Source organism: Vulpes lagopus, chromosome 23 (genome assembly GCF_018345385.1).
Source record: "Vulpes lagopus strain Blue_001 chromosome 23, ASM1834538v1, whole genome shotgun sequence".
Lineage (NCBI taxonomy): Eukaryota > Metazoa > Chordata > Mammalia > Carnivora > Canidae > Vulpes > Vulpes lagopus.
Window position 1 is genome coordinate 48,477,539 of NC_054846.1, and position 20,767 is coordinate 48,498,305.

At 54.9% G+C, this 20,767-nt stretch overlaps 1 protein-coding gene across 8 annotated transcripts; it reads right to left on the reverse strand.

Annotated features, from left to right (window-relative positions):
- Nucleotides 1-1,794: 1,794 nt before the first annotated feature.
- On the reverse strand, nucleotides 1,795-19,152 carry PTCH2 (patched 2). Of its 8 annotated transcripts, none has more exons than XM_041739167.1 (22): nucleotides 17,518-19,147; nucleotides 16,904-17,096; nucleotides 10,811-11,000; nucleotides 10,636-10,705; nucleotides 10,381-10,472; nucleotides 9,589-9,784; nucleotides 8,498-8,619; nucleotides 7,997-8,354; nucleotides 7,753-7,908; nucleotides 7,577-7,669; nucleotides 6,707-6,832; nucleotides 6,500-6,618; nucleotides 6,056-6,404; nucleotides 5,790-5,926; nucleotides 5,607-5,701; nucleotides 5,381-5,523; nucleotides 5,117-5,297; nucleotides 4,701-4,981; nucleotides 4,448-4,585; nucleotides 3,177-3,319; nucleotides 2,999-3,098; nucleotides 1,795-2,608 (listed from the first exon to the last, which is right to left on the reverse strand). In XM_041739167.1, the coding sequence occupies exons 1-22, from the start codon at nucleotides 17,587-17,589 to the stop codon at nucleotides 2,342-2,344; spliced, it is 3,621 nt and encodes a 1,206-aa protein (XP_041595101.1). In that variant the 5' UTR covers nucleotides 17,590-19,147; the 3' UTR covers nucleotides 1,795-2,341. The 8 variants fall into 8 exon arrangements, 7 of the variants coding, with proteins under 7 accessions (XP_041595101.1, XP_041595099.1, XP_041595098.1 ...); XM_041739166.1 differs by having other exon boundaries at nucleotides 1,796-2,608; nucleotides 5,614-5,926; nucleotides 7,997-8,128; nucleotides 8,207-8,354; nucleotides 17,518-19,145; XM_041739165.1 differs by having other exon boundaries at nucleotides 5,614-5,926; nucleotides 10,832-11,000.
- Between the last annotated feature and the right edge of the window lie 1,615 nt (nucleotides 19,153-20,767).

Sequence of the window (20,767 nt, forward strand, 5' to 3'; positions counted from 1 at the left end):
AAAAATCATGAGAAACCTGGGTGGCTCAGTGGTTGAGCATCTGTTTGGCTCAGGTTGTGATCCCAGGGCGGGGCCTGGGACTGAGTTCCCCATCAGGCTCCCTGCAGGAAAGCCTGCTTCTTCCTTGCCTATGTCTCTGCCTCTGTCTCTCATGAATAAATAAAATCTTAAAGAATGAGAAAAAAAAATAGCACCCTACAGGATAGGCTCTAATCTTCCCATTTCACAGATGAAGACACTGAGACAATGATGTTAGCTAGGTTTCCTAGGCCACTCTGCTTGTGTCAGCTTGTTGTTGGCTGATATCTTTTGCACTATTCCAGCTCAGTGAGCTCTCCTGCTCCACCCAGAAGCCCCTCAATAACGACCCAGACACGAGCAGACTGAAATCCTGCCCCCATCCCTTGCACGTGGTGGATGCACGCCCCACTTTAGGTTCAAAGCTAATTATTCATTTCTCTTAGGTCTTTTCAGGCGCTGTAGTTTGTTTTCCCTTTTTAGGATTTTATTTATTTATTCATGACAGAGAGAGAGAGAGAGAGAGAGAGAGAGAGAGAGAGAGAGGCAGAGACACAGGCAGAGGGAGAAGCAGGCTCCGTGCAGGGAACCCGATGGGGGACTCGCGGGACTCGATTCCAGGTCTCCAGGATCACACCCCGGGCTGAAGGCGGGGCTAAACCGCTGGGCCACCGGGGCTGCCCAAGGCGTTGTAGTGTTGATTCAACTGCTGAAGGTTTGTGTATTAAATTAATTCATCTCACATTTAGACAGAACGTGATTTCCTGGCCTTTAGCCTGGTGGGTGGGATGTGAGAAGGCGGTGCTCTTAAGGTGGGGTTGTTCCTGGTGAGTGGGTGGCTGGACACAAGGGAGAATATCTGTGTCTCTTGAGACTGAGCCCTGGAATAGCTGGGGAAGGGCAACAAAAGGCCTCCCCCAGTTCCTAGGCTGAGGTGCTGTGTTCCAGCTCAGGGGCGTGGCCAGAATCTTCAAGGCCTCTGTACCGTGGGGCTGTAGGACACCACAAAACCAAGAGCCTAAATACAGCACCTCACTAGCTGCTAGCACCATCTCAATTTCTGAACATTTCCCCCACCAATCCCCTGACTGTGCTGCCAGAGATGCCCCTGGGGCGCCAGACTGCTAACTTGCAGAGGCTTCTAGCCTTGGAGGTTGGCTTAGAAGTAAAACTCCTAAAATATCTCCCCAGACCCTGCTATTTCCATCCCAGCTTCACCTTCACCTGTTGCCTGGCTCTGACCCTGTACCCATGCCCCCCATGATGCTGAAACAGAAAGGTGGGAGAGGAGTCCGGGGATGTGTGCAGGGCTGGATTACGGCCGCTCTAAGAACCACACGGGGTTCTTGGGGCAGCCTGAGTGGCTCAGTGGTTTAGCGCCACCTTCAGCCCAGGGCCTGATCCTGGAGACCAGGGATCGAGTCCCATGTCAGGCTCCCTGCATGGAGCCTGCTTCTCCCTCTGCCTGTGTCTCTGCCTCTCTCTCTCTCTGTGTCTCTCATGAATAAATAATAAAATAAAATCTTAAAAAAAAAAAAAGAGCCACATGGTAGTTTGACAATGAAAACATTTGTATCATTTCGTCTACCAAGCCCTTGACCCAGTCCTGTTCTCAACTCTACGACCAGTATTATGTTTGCTGAACATCATCTTCACTTCCCAGGTGAATAAATAGGCCAAAGTTATGGGACAAAAATTTAGAACCTGGGGCCTTTCCCTCCTAGGACTAGAGCAGCCCCAGGAACGTAGGCCATGACACCTCTACTTGCAAACTCCCCTTTGTTCAAAAGAAAAGAGCCAGTCATTTGAGAGGAGTTCATATAGAATATATTTCACTCTTTAAAAATAAAACTTTCAGTGTAGCTAACATCTATACAAACTACAAAAATAAACATCTTCATATAAATAATTTATGTGGTAGGATGTGGGCAGAGATACGGAGCTGCGTACTCCGGAGTTGGCAAGCAGTGGGGGGCCAGGCCTAGCAGAGGGTGCTGGAGGCCCCCCCAGTCTTGGCTTGCTAGGGGCCCCGGGGCGCAGGGCTGGGGAGGGGGAGAGGCCGGACAGGCCACCTGGTTTGCTGGCTCCACCCGCCCCCCGCCGGCGCGGGCACTAGAGCCTGGTGTGCAAGGCGCTCCGAGCCTACTCAGGGCGGTTCTGTGGACAGCAGGGAGGTCCGTGACGGCTGAGGCAGGAGAGGGGATGCAGGCGGACACAGCAGCAGGGCTCCCCAGGTGTCATCCTGCCTTCAGTAGCACCCCCCCCCCATTGCTTCCCAGTGACTTCAGGTGGCCCTAGCAGGGTCTCCATGCTTCGGATGCTTTCACCCAGTGGCTGGACATGGTCCCCTGGAACTGAGGTTGCTGGAGCTGCTGGCAGCTGGTGTGGCAACAGGGGACCAAGTGGGCTCGTCAGAGGCTGGGTGGATGTAGGCACCGGGCAGTGGGGGTGGGTGGAGGGCCACCGTCATGGAGGTAGTCACTCTGGCAAAGCTCTGGGGCAGGGTGGGGGGCAACCCCCACCTGAGCCCTCCTTCTCGTGGAGCTGGGTGGTTGAGGACCTCTGGGCTCTCCTTGTACATCTGTACCACCTGGGGGAGACACAGGTCCACTGAGCCCAGGGATACCAGGACCTCAGTCCCCTTCAGCAGCTCACTGGTGCATCACCATGGCTTCCATAGGATACAGGAGCTGGCAAGGGACAGGATATTAAGGTCTGGGACAAGCCCGGCACCTTGCTCTGGACCCTAAATGCTAAGTGAGCCCCAAAAAGAAGCCAGGAAAACTGAAGTTTTCCTGGCCAGGACCATGGTGTTGGGGCAAAGGGAGAGGCTGCTGCCCTCCGAGGACCTCATGGGGAGGGTCCTTGTGAGGTGAGCCCTGTCTTTTGGCCACTGAGAACATTTTGTCCTGGCTCTGTCTCTTCCCTTGCCTGTCCCACCCCACCCCCTGGGCTGGGAGCAGGGGGAGGGGGTGGCTACCTCTGGTGGGGGGCCCAGGATGGACAGCAGCACAGGCAGCAGCACGAGCCCATGGAGGATGCCCAGGAGAGTGAGCACAGTTAGCACCACAAAAAAGTACCTGTGGGGGGTGGGGCAGTCACCTGGATGGCCCCTGCAGCCAGCGCCGGGCCCTACCCCTAGGCCCAGCTCCCCCTACCGTATGATGAAGTCAAAGTTGGAGCCAGCAAGCATGAGCAGACCCAGCAACGTGGACACGGCCCCATCGGTCACTGGGGCGAATGTGCGCTCTAGGGCGTGGGCAGCCCGCAGGTTCCGGCTACCCTGGGTGGTCAGGAAGCCCTGGGGGCAGAAAGAGGCCTGTAGCTGCCCCCTGGCCACCCTTGCCCCCAGCCCCTCATCGGCCCCCAGGGATCCCGGGACCCTCCAGGAACACGAGCTACTTAGGTAACAAAAGGAAACAGAGAGTTCTAGAATGGCTGGCAAACAAGGCCTGCCCCCTGTGTTCGTAAATAAAGTTTAGCTGAAAGAGCCACACGCAGGCACCCACGTGGTGTGCCCAAGTCGGGGGTACAAAGGCAGAGTTGCTCCCAAGCCTAGTGTTTGCTCTCCGGCTCTTCGGTTTGTCCAGGAGGATAGATACGAAGTGGTCAGAGTTATTTGTTAGGATGGGGTTTCAAAAAAAAAAAAAAAAGGATGGGGTTTCAGAGGATCCCTAATTCTTTGTACTTCTCTGTATGCTGACTTCCCCCACCCCCGCCCCCGGAGGATATACGTTCCCATCATCATCAGAACAGGGCCATTCTGTTTGTGGGGCCCAGCCAGGTTTGGGATGGCGCTCCCTGCGGTCTGTGGCTCCCACTCCCGCTCCCCCACCTCCTCGCCAGGGACTGTGGAGCTCTGGGAGGGGCCGGGCCTGCCTTAGTTCTACACTCTGTCTTGAAAGAATTTCTGTCTTGGAAGAATCCGTCCTTACCCCATCGTCATCCAGCTGCCACCCCACTTCTCTGACCCCTTCACAGTAAAACCATCCCAAAGAATTACTGGTTCTCATTTCCTCACCTTCCGTTCTGTCCCCATTTTGGTCAAGGCTTTGTCCCCACTTCTATGCTGCAATGGCCGTTTATTTTATATACGTGTTCCTCCTTTCTGTCTACACTCTAGACTAGAAGCTCCTTGAAGGTAAAGTCCGTCTGTATTGCTATTGTATCCCCGGTTCTCCTTTTGTTTGTTTATTTAAGTAATCTCTATACCTAACGTGGGCTGGCATTCGTGGCCCTGAGATCGAGTCACATGCTCTACAAATCAACCTGGCCAGGTGCCCCTATATTTCCCCCATTTTTTGAGGCGAGTGCCCGAACAGGGGCTGGAACCAATTCTTAAGGGATACCTAGTGCATAGTAGGTGCTTGAAAAATATTTGTGGAATACTGAATCAGCTGGTCCACCCTCCCCCAGGGCCTGTGCTCACCAGAGCCACGTGGACTGTGAACTCAACACCAATGCCCACAGAGGCCACAAGGATCACCACGGGGATGGCACTCAGTTTGATGCCCAGGAAACCCATGATGCCAAAGAGCTCCACAGTCATCATCGCCAGGACCAGTACCTGGGGAAGGCAGGGCTCACCCAGGGCTCCTGGGAGAAGGGGTGATGGGCAGGACAGGGCAGGGCAGGGCCGGGGAGCCACGGGTCTCTCCTGCCTCCTCCCTGCGAGGACTCACGATGAGGCCAGCTGTCCAGGGGTTGAGCAGCAGCAGGGCACAGACGAGGAAAGTGCATACCAGCAGGATGCAGATAGCCAGCAGGAAGTAGCGCCGCAGGCCCAGATACTGCTCCCAGAAGAGGAAGGGGGAGCCGCTGGGGTAGGCGCGCACCCCGGCCCGGCCTGCCTCGGCGCATGCTGCCCGGGCCCCCTCGATGGCCTCCACGAAGTCCGCAGTCTTCTGGAGGCCACGCAGTAGGAAGGGGAACTGGGCAAACTCCAGGGGCTGGGCCGCCGGGACTGCGGAGGGCAGGGTGGGCAGGGAGAGAGGGAGGGTGGCCAGTGAGCACGGGGAGCAGCGGGCAGGGCCTTAGGGAAGGGCCTGTGTGGGCCCAGGCCGGGGCTCTTGCTGGGCTCCCCTTGCCCGGGACTCACTGCGAAGGTTCTCCCCAGTGGTGTCGTACTTGTCGTGCAGCCACTCGGGAGGTGGGGGGTAGAAGTTGGCCTGTGAGGCCGCCAGGCCCAGCGGGTCACTGCTTACCCACATGGTCAGCCCCACGTAGAAGAGCTCAGGTGCAATCAGCCCCTCCTTGTCTACCAGCTTCCGTGTGGTCAGCTGCAGAGGCAGAGGGCGCTGAAGGCCAGGGCCCCTGGGCCTGGAGCCCCTCTGTGTCCTGACCCTGCCAGCCCCCTGCCAACCTGGCTGAAATCCAGAGGCTCTTGGGCATCCCCGGTCTGGATGAGCAGCTTATAGGCCAGGGCCCCGTCCTCGGAGCCATTGCGGCACGAGTGGCGGCTAATGCGCCCAGAAGCCCAGTCCTGGTCAAAGGCGGCCTGGATTCCTAGGGGAGAACAAGATAGGGCGTGTTAGCCTGTGGTCCCCGGGCCTTCGGCCCGCGGCCGCCCTCTCTGCCTGCTTCCTTGCCTCTCACCCAGGAGCCAGTTCCGGTAATAGTGTAGCCAGGTGCGCGGCGCCTGGGTGGCAGGTGTGGGCAGCACAGCCTTGAGAGAGCTGAAGCGCTGGTGCAGATCAAAGAGGGCGCGTTGGGAGTGGGCGTAGTCAAAGCCACCCTGCGTCACCAGGGCCACCTCGTACAGGGAGAAGTACCTGAGCTGGGCGCTCAGGAAGGCGTGCTCCTTGGTGCCCCGAGGCACCACATCCGTCAGGGCCAGCCCGTCCTGCACCAAGGTTGCTCCGTAGAGGCTCAGGCCCAGGAGAGCCCCGAAGAGCACCAGCACGATGGCCTGTGGGGAATGGTGACGAAGCTGGAGGCCCAGGGACAGCCGCGGCCTCAGGTGGCGGGGTGGGGCCCAGAGACCACGCTGCTCACCCTGCCTGGGCTCAGCCCAACTTCTCCTGGGCCAGGCTCTTACCTTGCTGTGTGACTGGAGCAGCAAGGGCGCAAACTGAGAGCGGGCAAAATGGGCAAGATTCCAGCGGGCACAGGGCAGGGAGCTGCAGGTTGCCTTTTGTCTTGTCCCCTCCTCTTGGCCTAGAAGGTCCCGTGTGGATCCTCCTGGGCTGAAGAGCTCAGAGCCCAGCGGGTCAGAAGGTGGGGGCACCAAGCGGGCTCGGGAAGGCAGGATGGTGACCACGTGCTGGCTGCCGGCTTCGCAGTGGGCAAAGGCTTGAACCGTGGCGGTCAGGTGGGCGATGCCCACTGGCACCGTCCCATCCCCCAGTTCCTGGGGCAGGATCTGAATCACCCGCGCAGAGCAGGGACTGGAAAAGGCAGAGAGTGGGGGTGACGGTTCTGTGGAAATGCTGGGGCCACGGAGGAGAGGCCTGGGGTGAGGGTGGGGACGCAGGGACAGTACCTAGAGAAGCAGCAGAGCACGTCGAGGCGCTGGCAGTGGCGTCGGTGCAGGTCCAGGCTGAGGACCGCTGGGAAGACAAGCATCACGGCTGCAAAGTTGCAGCCAACGACTATGGCTGCCTGGGGGTGGACAGGAGGGACACAGAGGCTGGATGAAGCGGCCCCCTTCACGCTCACCCCGAGCCTGGGCCCTTCCCTGAGGCCTCACCTGCAGGGAGAAGGCCCGCAGGGCCGGGATGGGAACCAGGGCGGCCATGAAGAAGGCAACCATGTGGCTGATGGACGTGAGCGCGACGCTGGTGCCCGTGCGCTGCAGACACTCGCCTGTGCGCTCCTGCCAGGACAGGGGAGGAGCCGTGGGTCCTCAAGGTAGAGCGAGGGGGAGGCGTGGGAGCTTGGGATGGCAGAGGAGGGACAATAACCACACGGCGGCTCCTGCTTATGGAGTCCCACACACGTGTCACACACACCATCCCGAGCATTCAGCTGGAGTTATCTCCGACCCTCACAACACCCTTGCCACACAAGCACTACCATCACCACTGTTTACAGATGAGGAAACTGAGGCACAGGCAGGTTAATTACTAGCCTAAGGTCACTTAAGCCAAGAGGCCCTTTTTTTAAAAAAAAAAACTTATTTATTTATTTGAGCAAGAGAGAGCATGAGGGAGCATGAGCAGGGGAAGGGGCAGAGGGAGAGGGAGAGAATCTCAAGCAGACTCCCTGCTGAGCACAGGGCCCATCATGAGGCTCGATCCCATGACCCTGAGATCATGACCTGAGCCGAAATCAAGAGTCAGATGCTGGGACACCTGGGTGGCTCAGTGGTTGAGCGTCTGCCTTTGGCCCAGGGCGTGACCCCGGGGTCCCCGGATCGAGTCCTGCATCGGGCTCCCCACAGGGAGCCTGCTTCTCCCTCTGCCTGTGTCTCTACCTCTCTCTCTATGTCTATTTATGAGTAAATAAATAAAATTAAAAAAAAAAAAGAGTTGGATGCTCAACCGATTGAGCCACCTGGATGCCCCAGTCAAGAGGCTCTGAAGCCTATGCCGAACTGCTCCAGAGGATGGAGCCTTACCTGGAGAGGGGTGCCAGGTGGAGTCTCTGTGAAGGCATGTGCCAGCAGGAATATGTCATCCACGCCAATGCCCAGTGCCAAGAAGGGCAGCACCTGGAGGGGCACAGGGGTGAGAAGCTGGAGCGACTGAGCAGCCTCACTGGGGGCCCCGAGTCTGCCCCACGGTCCTGGGGTACCTGGGTAGTGGCGGCATTGAAGGCGATGCCAAGCAGGGCGCAGAGCCCAAGGCCCGAGGCCACTGCCAGGGCAACCAGCAGCACCCCTGCAAGGCCCACGGCACCCTGGGACTGGGCACAGTCCCAGCGCAGCATTGTCACGCAGGCATAGGCTAGCTGTGGGGAGAGAGGACAGTCTTGGACGGTGGTTCTCGGGGTGGGCGCTGGGTGGAGGCCGGGGCAAGGCGCCAGGAGCAGGACCCACCATGAGCAGATAGCCTCCGACCACACGGGCAGCACTGACTTCAGAGAAAGCATGCAGGATGTCATCCAGGGTGGTGGAGGAAAAGGCATGGATCTGCTGGGATGAATTCTGAGGCAGGGCCTCCTGAGCCAGCTGCAGAGACAGGGTGGATCTGAGGGGCAGGAGAAGGGAGCAGCCTCGGGCACCGCCCTCGCCCATCCGCACACTGACCTGCACGAAGCGCCGCTGCCAGGCCTGCAGCACTGTGCCCGCCTGCTCCTCGCTCCAGCCGATGTCATGCGTCTGGTAGTCGCCCCGGAAGTGCTCGTACAGCTGGCGGGGACTCATCAGCAGGAAGGTGCTCTGCAGGGCCTCCGCCCTGGCAAGGGTAGTGGAGAACTGGGGGTCAGAGCTGGCCTCAACAAGCAGAGGGGGCGAGGACGGGCTTGGGCGGAACCGCCTAGATGGGAGTGTGGATTCCCACGCCTGCGGCCCCCGCACCAGCCCCCAGGGAGGCCTTACCTCAGCAGCTGTCCTTGGGGGTCTCTGGCCATGCCTCCCAGCAGCAGTTCTTCCTGCCAGTGCATGAACTTGTGGGAAAAGCCGTGACAGCCCCCACTCAACTCCTGAGCCACGTTGGGAGCCTGGAGGGGGACAGGAGAGGGGTCAAGACCCCGGCTGTGGGTAACTGGGCGTCCCCGGGCTGGGACCTCCGGGAACCCGGTCTGCCACGGGCTCTGGAGCCTGAAGTCTAGATAACTATTCTCCTGAGCTTCTCGCCTACCCTGAAAGTGAACAGCTGTCCTGCGGAGAGGAGGCCACCAGAGGAAGCAGAGGCCTGGAAATAAGCTTGGGGGAAGAGCTGGGATAACTTTGGTGGGTTTTGGAAAAAGGTTCACATTCACAGGGCCACAGAGACAGGGAAGCTAGGTAAGATACTTGTGCTTAGCTAGCTTGTCCTCAGTTTCTATGTATAAATCTTTTTTTTTTTTTTTTTTTTTTTAAAGATTAAGTCTAGGGACACGTGGGTGGCTCAGCCGTTGAGTGTCTGCCTTTGGCTCCGGTTGTTTTGTTTTGTTTTTTTTTTATGATAGTCACAGAGAGAGAGAGAGAGAGGCAGAGACACAGGCAGAGGGAGAAGCAGGCTCCATGCACCGGGAGCCTGACGTGGGATTCGATCCCGGGTCTCCAGGATCGTGCCCTGGGCCAAAGGCAGGTGCCAAACCGCTGCGCCACCCAGGGATCCCTTTGGCTCCGGTTGTGATCCTAGGGTTCTGGGACCAGGTCCCTCATAAGGCTCCCCGTGGGAGCCTGCTTCTCTCTCTGCCTATGTCTCTGCCTCTCTCTGTGTCTCTCATGAATAAATAAATAAAATCTTAAAAAAAGATTAAATCTATTTGGATAAAGACCAGCTTTTCTGGGCTTAGAGAAGCACAAAGGGATTCATATATGACTTGAGGGTTCCTTAGGAGAACTGAATGGGAAGGGAACACTCTAGACATCTAGCACAGTGGGGGCAGGGTAACAGAGCACCACCTGCTCTCCAGACCCGAGGAATATACGGGGAAAGGGAAGTAAAATAGCCTTCTCTGGTAAGCCTGGCTGGAACCCACCTGCTTGCTGTGATGGTTAGGGGCACTAGGCGGGCAGTGGAGGTCGTCAGGGTGCAGACAGGGCCGCCCCACATAGGCCTGGCCCACCTGTGCCTTGTCTAGCAGCTCCCGGAAGCCCTCGAGGGAGGCAAAGGGCCCCAGCTCCTCCAGCAGCTGCTCTGGATCCAGGTTGGTCCACTGGATGTCAGGGCGGCCGCTGAGGGGAGAGCCCGTGGTTGGCGAGGATAAAGGATCAATTCCCACCCTCCAAAATGCAGCTGGGGATCCCTGCTGCACCCCACCCTCCTCCTAGCTCCTCATGCATCCCTCCATATGAAGGGTCTGCAATGCTGAGCTTCCCAGAACCTTCCAGGCTATAGGAGCCCACGAGGTTGCTGCACTGGGGTGACATGAGGACAGACAGTACTCAGGTGCAGAAGAGGCCCAGAAGAGCCCCACGGGGTCCCTTCCCAAGCCGTCTACCTTGGGTTCCAATATATAACCACGTGGGCACCCACGTGGCACCTCTGACAGGCTTTCCTGCTGACCCGACGGCTTAGCTGACACCCAGTTACCTCTCCTGGGGAAAAGGCTCTTTCTGGGGACCTTTTTTCTTCTCTTTGTTCTATTCTGTCTAAATAAGTCTGCCTTCCCTTCGGAGGAAGGGGGGGATGTGGAATGAGCCTTGGGGCAGCCTGTGCTCTGGCCCTGGCCTCACGAGGGGCCAGGCCCCCGGGAAGGTTCTGGTCATCAAGCTCACTCCCGCCCTCTCCCCAGTGAAGCAGGGCCTGGGGGCGGCTGGGCAGCACTCACGGCAAGTAGGCTGAGCCCCCTTGGAGCTTGGCGCCCTCCCAGAAGCAGTCGAGGGGGGTGAGGATCACGCACGGAAACAGCTTCTCAATCATCTGCCGGGGACACCCAGGCCACATCAGTCCTGTCTCTGGGCTCCTTCCTCCGCAGTCTCTGCGGGATGCTCTCTGTGACCACCCCCCTTACCCTCCTCATCTCTCAGAACCCTCTCCTGCTTGCAGAAGAGGCTCCCCCTTGACCCAGGCTCAGGATACTCACCCGCTCAATCATTCCATTTTCAATTAGGGGAATCCCTGACTTGTAGCAGATTTTGTTCAAATCCCAGGACCTGAAATGGCCGGGGCACGAGAGATGAGCGCAAGAGGGGGATTCGCACAGCAGCCCAGCCACAGCGTGCCTCACTCCCAGCGGCTGGGGACTCAGCCAGACTCACTTTCCGTAGAGTGATACTTGCACTTTACTGGCAGTGAGGGCTGCCTGGAGGTGGAGGCCGAGCGCCTCGGGTGTGAGGATGTTCTCCCCTTCCTGGCGTGGGGTCTGTATCAGCATCTGGGAGGTGTATGCAGCCTCCTCCCCCAGCTTCTCCTTGGTGTAATGCAACTCCTGGCTCACCCGGCTGCCCACTGCCAGAGCAGAGAGAGAAAGCTGGGGGAGAAGAGCCTTGGTGGACCAGAGCTCTGGGGGAAGGCCGACCCCAGCTGGCCGAGGCCTCCCAGGACGAGCGGGAGAAGTGCCCTGAGAGGAGCCCCTGCTCTGCCCCCCCGATGGTCATGTTGACTCCCCAGGCTCCTGGCACTCTGGAGCTTTGCACGGAAGGGAGAGACCTCATTGGATGGCTCTATGGAATTCTTGTGTGGTCTAAGATTTGAAGACGAATCAGGTCGGCTAGAGATGGGGCAATCAACTTCAAAAGGAGAGGTCAGTAGGAGTTGGGCCAGGGCTGGGGTTAGGGAAGTATCCTGGTAAGGGGGTCATCACTCAGTCCCTCTGTGCCCTGGTGAGGAAGACAACGAGGGACAAAATTAATAGGGAGGCTGCCATCGGGAGGGCCTCCTAAAATACCGGGTGGTGCTAGGGCTTGTTCCTGGTTTGGGTTGTCTCAGGCAGTGCTTGAGGAAGGGACGCAGGGTCTGGTAATGACGGCCCTGTGGTGGCACTGGCGAGGGGGAGGGTCGGACAGTCAGTGTGGTTGGTGCTGCCTGCCTCTGCTCATGTGCGAAATACCTGGAATCAGCTCATGTAGCCTGGGGAGGTGACATCAATGGGAGCCAAGGGGAAGAAAGGCTTCCAGATCCCCTTCCTCAGTCTCGCCATCCAGGCCACAGGGAGGCCCAGTGCCAAGCCTGCCTTAGTCTCCTTGATCTCGGCACCCCTCGAGTCCTGCACTGTGCTGGTGCAGGGTCATGCTCTGTACCAGGGAGGGGTGCAGGGAGGGGTGTGGGGAGGAGAGCGGGCAGGGCTGCTGTGAGGGGCTATGGCCTGACGGTGGTTTGAAGGAGGCCAAGGGCAAGGGCCAAACCACCGCTGAAGCTTTCTGGACTTGGTCTGGTTTTGGGCCCAGTTGTGCTTCCACCTGTCTGGGGCCTCTTCCTGTTGGGTCACTGATACCCCTGGGGCCCGCATGCGCATCTTCTCTAAGACTCCAGCCCCACTCGCGATCATCATGTTCCCCTATCTCTTTTTCAAACCCATGTAATCTCCTGAGTCATGAGAGCTGCACACCCCTTGTAACCCCTTGACACAGACTGACCCAGATGCTCACACTTCCCCACTCAGATCACATTCCTGGCCCTCCCTCACGAAGGTAATCTCCCACAGCCACGTTGCAGGCTTCCACGTTCTTCTTCCTTCTCTGACTCCCAACTCCTTCCTCCAGGCCTGCACTGTAGTGTTTATTTCACCAGGCTTAGGCCAGAGCTGCCACAAGGAGGAACAGGAGGAGTGAGAAATAAGCTCCTCATGGTGAGTCTGCTGAGGGGAGGGAGGCACGGGAGAAGGAAGGAACCCAGAAAGAGCCATCAAGAAAGCAAGAGAAAGAAACACAGAAAACGTAAAGTACAACATCAAAGAAAATACAGAATCCTTAGAAAAAAGGAGAAGAGAAAAGTACACCCAACTGACAATAATGATGATGACAGACATGAGGACAGATGGCCTGGGGTGTACTGTGGGGCAAGAAGAGACAGCAGGTGTAAGGGGGAGCGTGGGGCTCTGTACAGACCTTGCTTTGGGCCTTGGCTCTGACACCTGGTCTGTGCCTGGGGCAAATTACTTGTCTCCCTGCCCTCAATTTCCTCATCTGTTAAATGGGGACAAGGCCCACCTTGGTAGAATCAGAATCAATGCAGGCAAAGTACTTAGGAAACTGCCTAACAGCACAAAGAAGGAAGAGAGAAGGAATTATTATTTATTATTTAATAGTTGCTAGAAAAGAGATTGTGGGGGATGCCTGGGTGGCTCAGTGGTTGAATGTCTGCCTTCGGCTCAGGGCACGGTCCTGGAGTTTTCGGATCGAGTCCTGCAATGGGCTCCTTGCATGAAGCCTGCTTCTCCTCCCTCTTCCTATGTCTCTGCCTCTCTCTGTGTGTCTCTCATGAATAAATAAAATCTTAAAGAAGACAGATTGTGGGACAGAAAAATTAGAAAGAACTGGAGTGAAAAAAGACTGAGTGGGGAAAAAGTAGGAGAACGGGGGGAAGGAGACCTCAAAATCAACACATCTGTTAACAACTCTTGTACCTTTATAAAAGGTGAAATATAACCTGTTAGCCATTATGGATAAGGAACCCACCTTATAGGTAATCTTATAATGGTAATATGTATTATAGGTAATATGAATTAAAGCAGCAACAAATAATCATCTATCAAATTAGGAAAAAGAAAAAAAGAGAGAGATAGCCCTCATTGCTGGCTTACAGGTTAGAGTTAGGGTTAGGGTTAGGGAGTGCACTCCAACCTACCACCAGAGTGTAATTTGGTATGATATTTGGAGGGAAGCAATATTGTAATAGGTATCAGACCCTGAGAAATGTTCAATCTTTGGTCCAGAAATTTTACATGTGAGGGCTTGTAAGCTATTGTAGTGATGCAGGCTTTCTCTGAGTGAATGGGGACCCATGGCAGGTTTTGAGCAGAGAAGTGAGATGACCTAACTTTTTCATCACCTAACAATATATTCTGGAGCTGAGTTGTGAATGAATAGGAATTGGCCAGGGGAAGAAGTCAGGAAAAGGCATTCTGGACCAAGTGAGTGTAGGGAACTGTCAAAGGCTCCGCATTGCTGAGTGAGGCAGAGACAATGCTGAAGAAGAAGTCAAGAGTTAGGTTGCAGAGGGCCTAGAATGTGTGCTAAGGAGCTTGAATTTGATTCTGGAGACTCCCCAGAACCTAGTAGAAAGTAGTGGAAGGACTCTAACCAGGGTACTGACTTGGCCAGAGTTAGATACACCACAGGAGGGCAGTGTGGAAGCAGATTGGAAGTGAGGCTTGCAGAAGATTGGTCACTTCTTTAATGCTTTGATTTTGTTGGCCATCCTCTGAAAGGCCCAGTGATTCAGGGAAGCTGGATCCCTCCGCAGCCTCAGGGGGTGAAATTTGATTAGTCAATTGCAGTAATTCCACTGCATTTGCCAAGTGGAGGGTTTAGGCATAGGATGCTACGCAGTTCTTGCCAAAGTGACTAAATGGGAAGTCAGCTGTGGGGCTTCTGGTAAATTTTTCTTCACTTCCATTAAGGGACCACACTGCCATAGCCATCTGGGACAAGGAGGTGATAAGCCTGAGGAGAAAAGCCCAACATGCTGAAGAAGGCAGAGGAGAAAGACAGAAAGAACCTGGGTCCTTGCTGATGGCCTCAGATGGCTGAATTAAGCATCCTGGAACTTCTCTACTTCTACTACCAGCTTTCTTGTGACACGGGATAATAAATCAATCTTCTTCCTTCCTTCCTTCCTTCCTTCCTTCCTCCGGTCCTCCTTTCCTTTTCTTTTCCTTTCTCATGTGGCTAAAAGCATATTAAATGATACAATCCGGAGTGTACTACCAGAGACCAAGAAAGGCCTCAACTAGAGCAACGGCCACAAGGGTGTAAGGGAGGGGTCTGCGTGAGAGAGGTTAAGAAAGAAGAATTTGCTGGCTTAATAACCGGTTAGGTAAGCAAGAAGAACTGAGGGTCACTCCCGAGGTTTTAGCCTTGGGGTTTTGAGTGGATAGTGGTTCCACCAATTGACATGTTCTACCCTGCCTTCTAGATACAGGCCCCTTGGTTTCAGGGACAGCTCCAGTTTCAAGCCATTTCTATCACTGTTCCTGTAAGTACTAGCTTAGCTATATGTTTGTGTTTTTTTTTTTTTTTTTTTTTTTTTGTTTAAGTTATTTAGAGATCAATCTATCTCTGAGCCTTTTAGCTTTAAAACTGATCAGGAAAAAAATAAATAAATAAAACTGATCAGGAAAATAAATAAATAAATAAAACTGATCAGGAAAGATTAGGATCCCTGGGTGGCGCAGCGCTTTAGCGCCTGCCTTTGGCCCAGGGCATGATCCTGGAGACCTGGGATCGAATCCCATGTCAGGCTCCCAGTGCATGGAGCCTGCTTCTCCCTCTGCCTATGTCTCTGCTTCTCTCTCTCTGTGTGTGTGACTATCATAAATGAATAAAAAGAAATAAAAAATAAAATAAAAAAAGGAAAGACAAGTCACATTTTGTCTGTCACCATGGCAAAGCTCAAGGGGACCCTGAACTCTGGTCCAGAACTCTGATGTCCAGTGTCCTGCTTCTTTCTTTGCTTTCTGTACTAGCAAAACGGGAAAGGAACACAGAATACTCTTCAGTCCTCACCTTGATCAGCTCCTCATTGCCGAGGGCATTGCTGGGAGAAGCTTCAACTACAGATGTACAGAAAAAAGTTCAGGTCAGGGTCACTGCTTTTACCTCATCCCAGCCCTATCTGATACGGGACACAGCAGTATTCTGAAATAAAGGAAGGGGCAGCCTGGGTGGCTCAGCGGTTTAGCGTCGCCTTCAGTCCAGGGCCTGATCCTGGAGACCCGGGATCAAGTCCCATGTCAGGCTCTCTGCATGGAGCCTGCTTCTCCCTCTGCCTGTGTCTCTGCCTCTCTCTCTCTCTCTCTCTCTCTTTCTCTCTCTCGCGCGCGTGCGCGTGCGCGCGCTCTGTGTCTCTCATGAATAAATAAAATCTTAAAAAAAAAAAAAAAAGAAAAGCCCTAGCAATTGGCTACCACCAATCACCCCACTATAAACAGCAGCAAAAAACCTGGTGGGATGTAGCCTGTCCTATGCTGGAGTGTAGGAGAGAAGATGAGGAACGTGGAGGTTCAAGCGGTGTTTAGATGGGAAAGATCTGGGAAATGGAGAAGGAAGAAGACGGGGGAGACAGCTTCTATTGTGGCAGGAAATCCAGCAGTCATTTGGGACCACCCAGGCAGCAGTAGTGTGGGTGGGGGTATGTGTATGTGCATGTATGCACATGTGTGTCCTGGGGCTGGGGGCAGGCAGGCACAGAGAAACATCTGCTCTGGACCCCAGGGCTGGCCTGGAGTGTGTATGTATGTGTGAGCCTGCAGAGGGCTGGGGTAGGGTGGGGATGGGGTGTGAGAGCCTAACAGGCAGGCAGGCAGGCTCCAAGAAACATCTGCTCTGCATCCTAGGGCTTGCCAGCATTTGAAATAACTCAAGGGTGTGAGACTCTAACCTGGCCCTGCCTTCGGGTGTGGGCCAGGGCTGGGGGAGGTTTGGGGGAACCCACAAATGCAGATCTCCCAGGAAAGAACAGAGGAGAGGGTGACTCTAATCAAGGGCCAGCATATGACACTGAGCCCCTGGACAGGGGAGTTATGCTAAAATTATTAATAAGAAATCACTTTTATCTAATGATTCCATTAGGAAGTGAGGATTTGGTTGCATTTGACATCGCTGTTGCCTCAAAGTGTAGACCCGGTGCCATTTTTTTTTCCCCCACTAAATGGTTGTAGGGGGCCTAGGTGGATGGGACTCTAGGTGCATGGGACCTCTCCACTGAGGCCTGCCAGCAAATTTACTCAGTTTCCCCATCCCAGTTGTAATTTTCTTGATTCTCCTGGTCAGGTGTGATCTCTCTCTGCCTCCTCTTCTTCTTCATCATAATCATACTCTGTTCTATATTCTATAGTGTATTTTATCCCAGCACATATTTTACTTTCCTTGATACTGAAAGATTTTGGCCGTCTTTGCAAACCCTGCCATGTAGTAAAAAATATACATAAAAAGTTGGCAAGAATTGCTAAATAAACAGACACACAAACTCGCAGATAACTATTCTATATACCTATTCACAGGACTCCCCCCATCAGCAAATGTCTATTTACAGGTGTAAGAGGGAGCTACTCCCAGATGCCCAGGTTCTGGCGGGCAGGTACCCTCCCCAGACCCAGAGCTGAGCCCACTAGAACTCGGCCGCCAGGTCCTCACCCTGCTCTTGTTTGGGGCTCACCATACCCAAGTCCATGACTAGTGTCCACAACTCACCTTCCACCCAGAGCTGTTCTAGGTCTGTCTCAACGATGGCCACGCGGAGACCCAGTGCCAGGGCTCCGAAGGCCAACAGGCCCAGGAAGAGCACTTTGCCACAGTGTCTCTGGATCCCGCAGCCCAGAGAGAAGAGCAGGCCCTGGAAGTAAGCGCGAAGCCAGAGTGGAGCCTTCAGGCTCCCGGCTGGGATCTGGGATGGAGAGAGAAGGGTCAGCCAGGCATTACTGCAATGATGCGTGAATCCTCCCCCTTTATCCTTAGGGACACCCTCTGCCAAGCCCCAGGTTCTTGGCTTCTGGATGCAGGACAGGTGGGACCTACACGGACACAGGCCCAAAGCTGGAAAAGATCTGACTCTATTCCTAACCCCCACCCAATACACACCCCAGGAAAGCGCAGGTCGTCTCCTGAGAGGAGGACACACACGCACACGTCTGTTCTCAGGTGGACAGAGGTGAGACCCAGACACCCTCACGGGGCAGATGCCCAGGAGACGCAGAAGCGCGCACACGCTTAACCGGGGCTAGAACCCTGCACTTGGGCGACATCACACCTTGCGGAGTGACAGACCCGGGCTCAGGGTCTCTTCCCCAGGCTTCCCCTCCACTCACCTGGGGCGACGCGGCTCGAGCTGGGGCTGTATAGCCAGGGGGCAGCTCCTGGAGCGGCGGCGGCCGGGCCATGCCGGCGGGGATGGGGGGCGTGGGCGCCCCCAACCCGCGTTATCTGGGATTCCCCATAAGCCGGCCTGGGACCCCTGCCCAGGAGCCCCGCGTCGGGGCCCGCGGCGTGGGTGAGCGGCGGGGGCGGGGCGGGGCGGCGGCGGGGGCGACGGGCCCGGGCGCAGGCACAGCTACGGGCCCGCACCGCTGGAGGTGGCGAGCGCAGTGCGGAGGGGAGGCGTCCCTGGCTGCAGAAAAAGGGAGCGGGCCGGGACGCCGCACTCGGATTGGCTGAGGGTCCGCAAATTACCCGGGGCCGCGCGGCCGGATCCGCTGCTAGGCGACGGCGCCGCGGGGGGCGGGGCGGGAGACCACCCAGGCAGGGCGCCCCCGCGCCTCGCTGCAGGCCGCCCGCGGGGGCCCCGGGGAGCCGCGGGGAGGGGATCCCGGGAGGCGCGGCGCTGGCCCGGCGGCGGCCAGGAGGCGCCAGAGCGGAGAAGGGGGATCTGCCGGCCGACCCAGCCGACGCCCCAAGACTTCACCCTTTTCTGCTTCCATGCCTGCGCCTGCCGTCCGGTCTTTGCCGAGGCCAGACCCATACCTCTCTAAAACGCAAATGTGACGATAGCTCCCAAGTACAGAGCACATTTGGAGCACGGAGCCCTGCGCGATCTAACGCCTGCTCTCCGTAGTTCCTTCACACCCACACAATGGTCCTTCCAGCCCCGCAGAGTTAGATGTGACTTCCTAAAGGCATCATGCTGTCGCAGGCTTCTCTGCCACTGGACGCGTCGTGGCCCTGTTGTCTTGGAAGGCAACCTTCAAAGCTGAACAGAAACCAACCATCCCTCTTTAAAAACAAAAAGATTTTATTTATTTATTTGTTCACGAGGGACACACAGAGAGAGGTAGAGACATAGGCAGGGGGAGAAGCAGGCTAGATCCCAGGACCCAGGATAATGACCTGAGCCAAACTCAGACGCTCAACCACTGAGCCCCCCAGGCCCCCTCCAATCATCCCTTTGAAGCCTTCCTGGATTCACACCTCCCTCCTGATAGTTACTGCTTTCATCGTGCTCCTTATAACACACTACTTATTATTGCATTTATAACACAACTTATGTACTTGAAAGCCTGCCTCCCTCTAGACAAGAAGTAGGTGCTCAGTAATGGTTGAGTGACTCACTGAGAGTTGCAGAAACCAGAGTGGAAAGGACAGGAAACAGGGAACAGTTCCTTTATTAAATTTTCATCAACTATTCTGAGTATTGTTTCTGCCAGGTTTCTGAATGATTAACCCTGAGTGGTAGAGGAGGGTAAAGTCAACATTCTAACATGTAAGACTTGGGAAAGAGAAAAATAATCTTCAATAAACTCATTACTCTAACACAACTACTACTTTCTCTGGCCAATTTCTTGGTCAATTCTTCCAGACTTGTTTATCATTACATCATTAACATTTCATGTTACTACATAGTCTTTGTATCAATCATTTGGAGAATGTCCTTAGGACACATTCCCAGAAGTGAGGGTGTTGGGTCAAAAAGTATGAACATTTTTACAGCTCTTGCTACACATTACCAAATTGCTTTTTGAAAATGTGTCAATTAACATTATTTTCGTTTTTTTCTTTTCTTTTTTTTTAAGATTTTATTTATTTATTCATGACAGAGAGAGAGGCAGAGACACAGGCAGAGGGAGAAGCAGGCTCCACCTAGGAAGCCTGATGTGGGACTCGATCCAGGGGCTCCAGGATCATAGTCTGGGCTCAAGGTGGCGCTGAACCGCTGGGCCACCGGGGCTGCCCTATTTTTTTTTTTTTTTTTAAAGATTTTATTAATTAACATTTTTTTCAGAGCCTTAGTCCTGTGGAAAGGGAAACTTTACGCTGAGGGGATTAACACCTAACAGGTTTGTGACATCTATTGGTCCACTCGTCCAGCCTATGGAGGAAATAACACATGTATGAGGCTGTTGGCCAGTAGTAACTACACATTGAAAGCAGCACATTTGGGATGCCCAGGTGGCTCAGCGGTTTGGCATCTGCCTTCAGCCCAGGGTGTGATCCTGGAGATCCGGGATTGAGTCCCACATCAGGCTCCCTGCATGGAGCCTGCCTCTCTCTGTGTCTCTGCCTTTCTTTCTGTATCTCTCATTAATAAAATTATTATTTTTTTAAAATTTATTTATTCATTCATGAGAGACACAGAGAGAGAGAGAGTCAGAGACACAGGCAGAGGGAGAAGCAGGCTCCATGCAGGGAGCCCGATGTGGGACTTGATCCCAGGTCCCCAGGACCAGGCCCTGGTCTGAAGGCAGCGCTAAACTGCTGAGCCACCCGGGGTGCCCTTCATTAATAATTAAATAAAATCTTATAGAAAAGCAGCATATATACCTAGCACTTTCGTTTTCCCGATTATCCTGTCATGGATAAACAAAGTGCACCCGCAGCATCCTAGAATCGGAGGATCCAAGAAAGTGTACCCTCCGGGGCGCCTGGGTGGCTCAGGCGGTGGTTCCGTGGTTCGGTGTTTCGCTGTCTGCCTCGGCTCAGGTCAGGATCCCAGGGTCCCAGATGGAGCCCGGCAGCAGGCTCCCTGCTGAGCAGGGAGTCTGCTTATCCCTCTTTCTTCCTCCCTCTGCCCCTCCCCCTGCTTGTGCTCTGCCAAAATAAAATAAAGCCAAAAAGAAAGAAAAAAAGAAAGTGTACCCTCAGCAATTCTCTGGGTATAGAAATGGCCTCTAAACTAGCTGTATGGGGCCCTGGATTGCTCTTGGGGCTACAGGTGAGTATGGCTGGATACCCAAGCAGACAGACTGCTGTAAGTAACTTTTGAGACCTCATTCCCTCTTACCAGACTCTGCAAGACATCAAGTCCATGGAGAAAGATTTGTAATTGCCTGGGCCTTGGGACTCTGCTTCTACCACAGGCCCACCATTGCTAACAACTGTGGTGAAGTCCAGCATTTCTGTGGATGCTTCTAGGGCAGGGCTAGTCTGCTGGGAAAATTTCTTGCCAAAGACCAGTGTGGGAGAAACTGGTCTGCAGTTCTAACTATTCCAACACAGGGCCTAGTGCCCTCTGGCTGCTCCAAGCTCCAAGATGACCTTTCTTTTCCCCAACATAGTGATTTCCTGAGTGGAGATGAACTCAGCCAGGGAGAGCTAAAGCCACAGACCCCAGGGAACAGGAAGGGA

Coding starts and splice junctions, on each gene's coding strand:
- PTCH2 (XM_041739164.1), bottom strand. CDS start 17,589: ATGGCCCGGCCGCCGCCGCTCCAGGAGCTGCCCCCTGGCTATACAGCC. Junction 8,355..8,497: donor CCCCAAGGACAGCTGCTGAG/GTAAGGCCTCCC, acceptor TACCCTTGCCAG/GGCGGAGGCCCTGCAGAGCA. Junction 6,833..7,576: donor CACCTGGCACCCCTCTCCAG/GTAAGGCTCCAT, acceptor CTGTCCTGGCAG/GAGCGCACAGGCGAGTGTCT.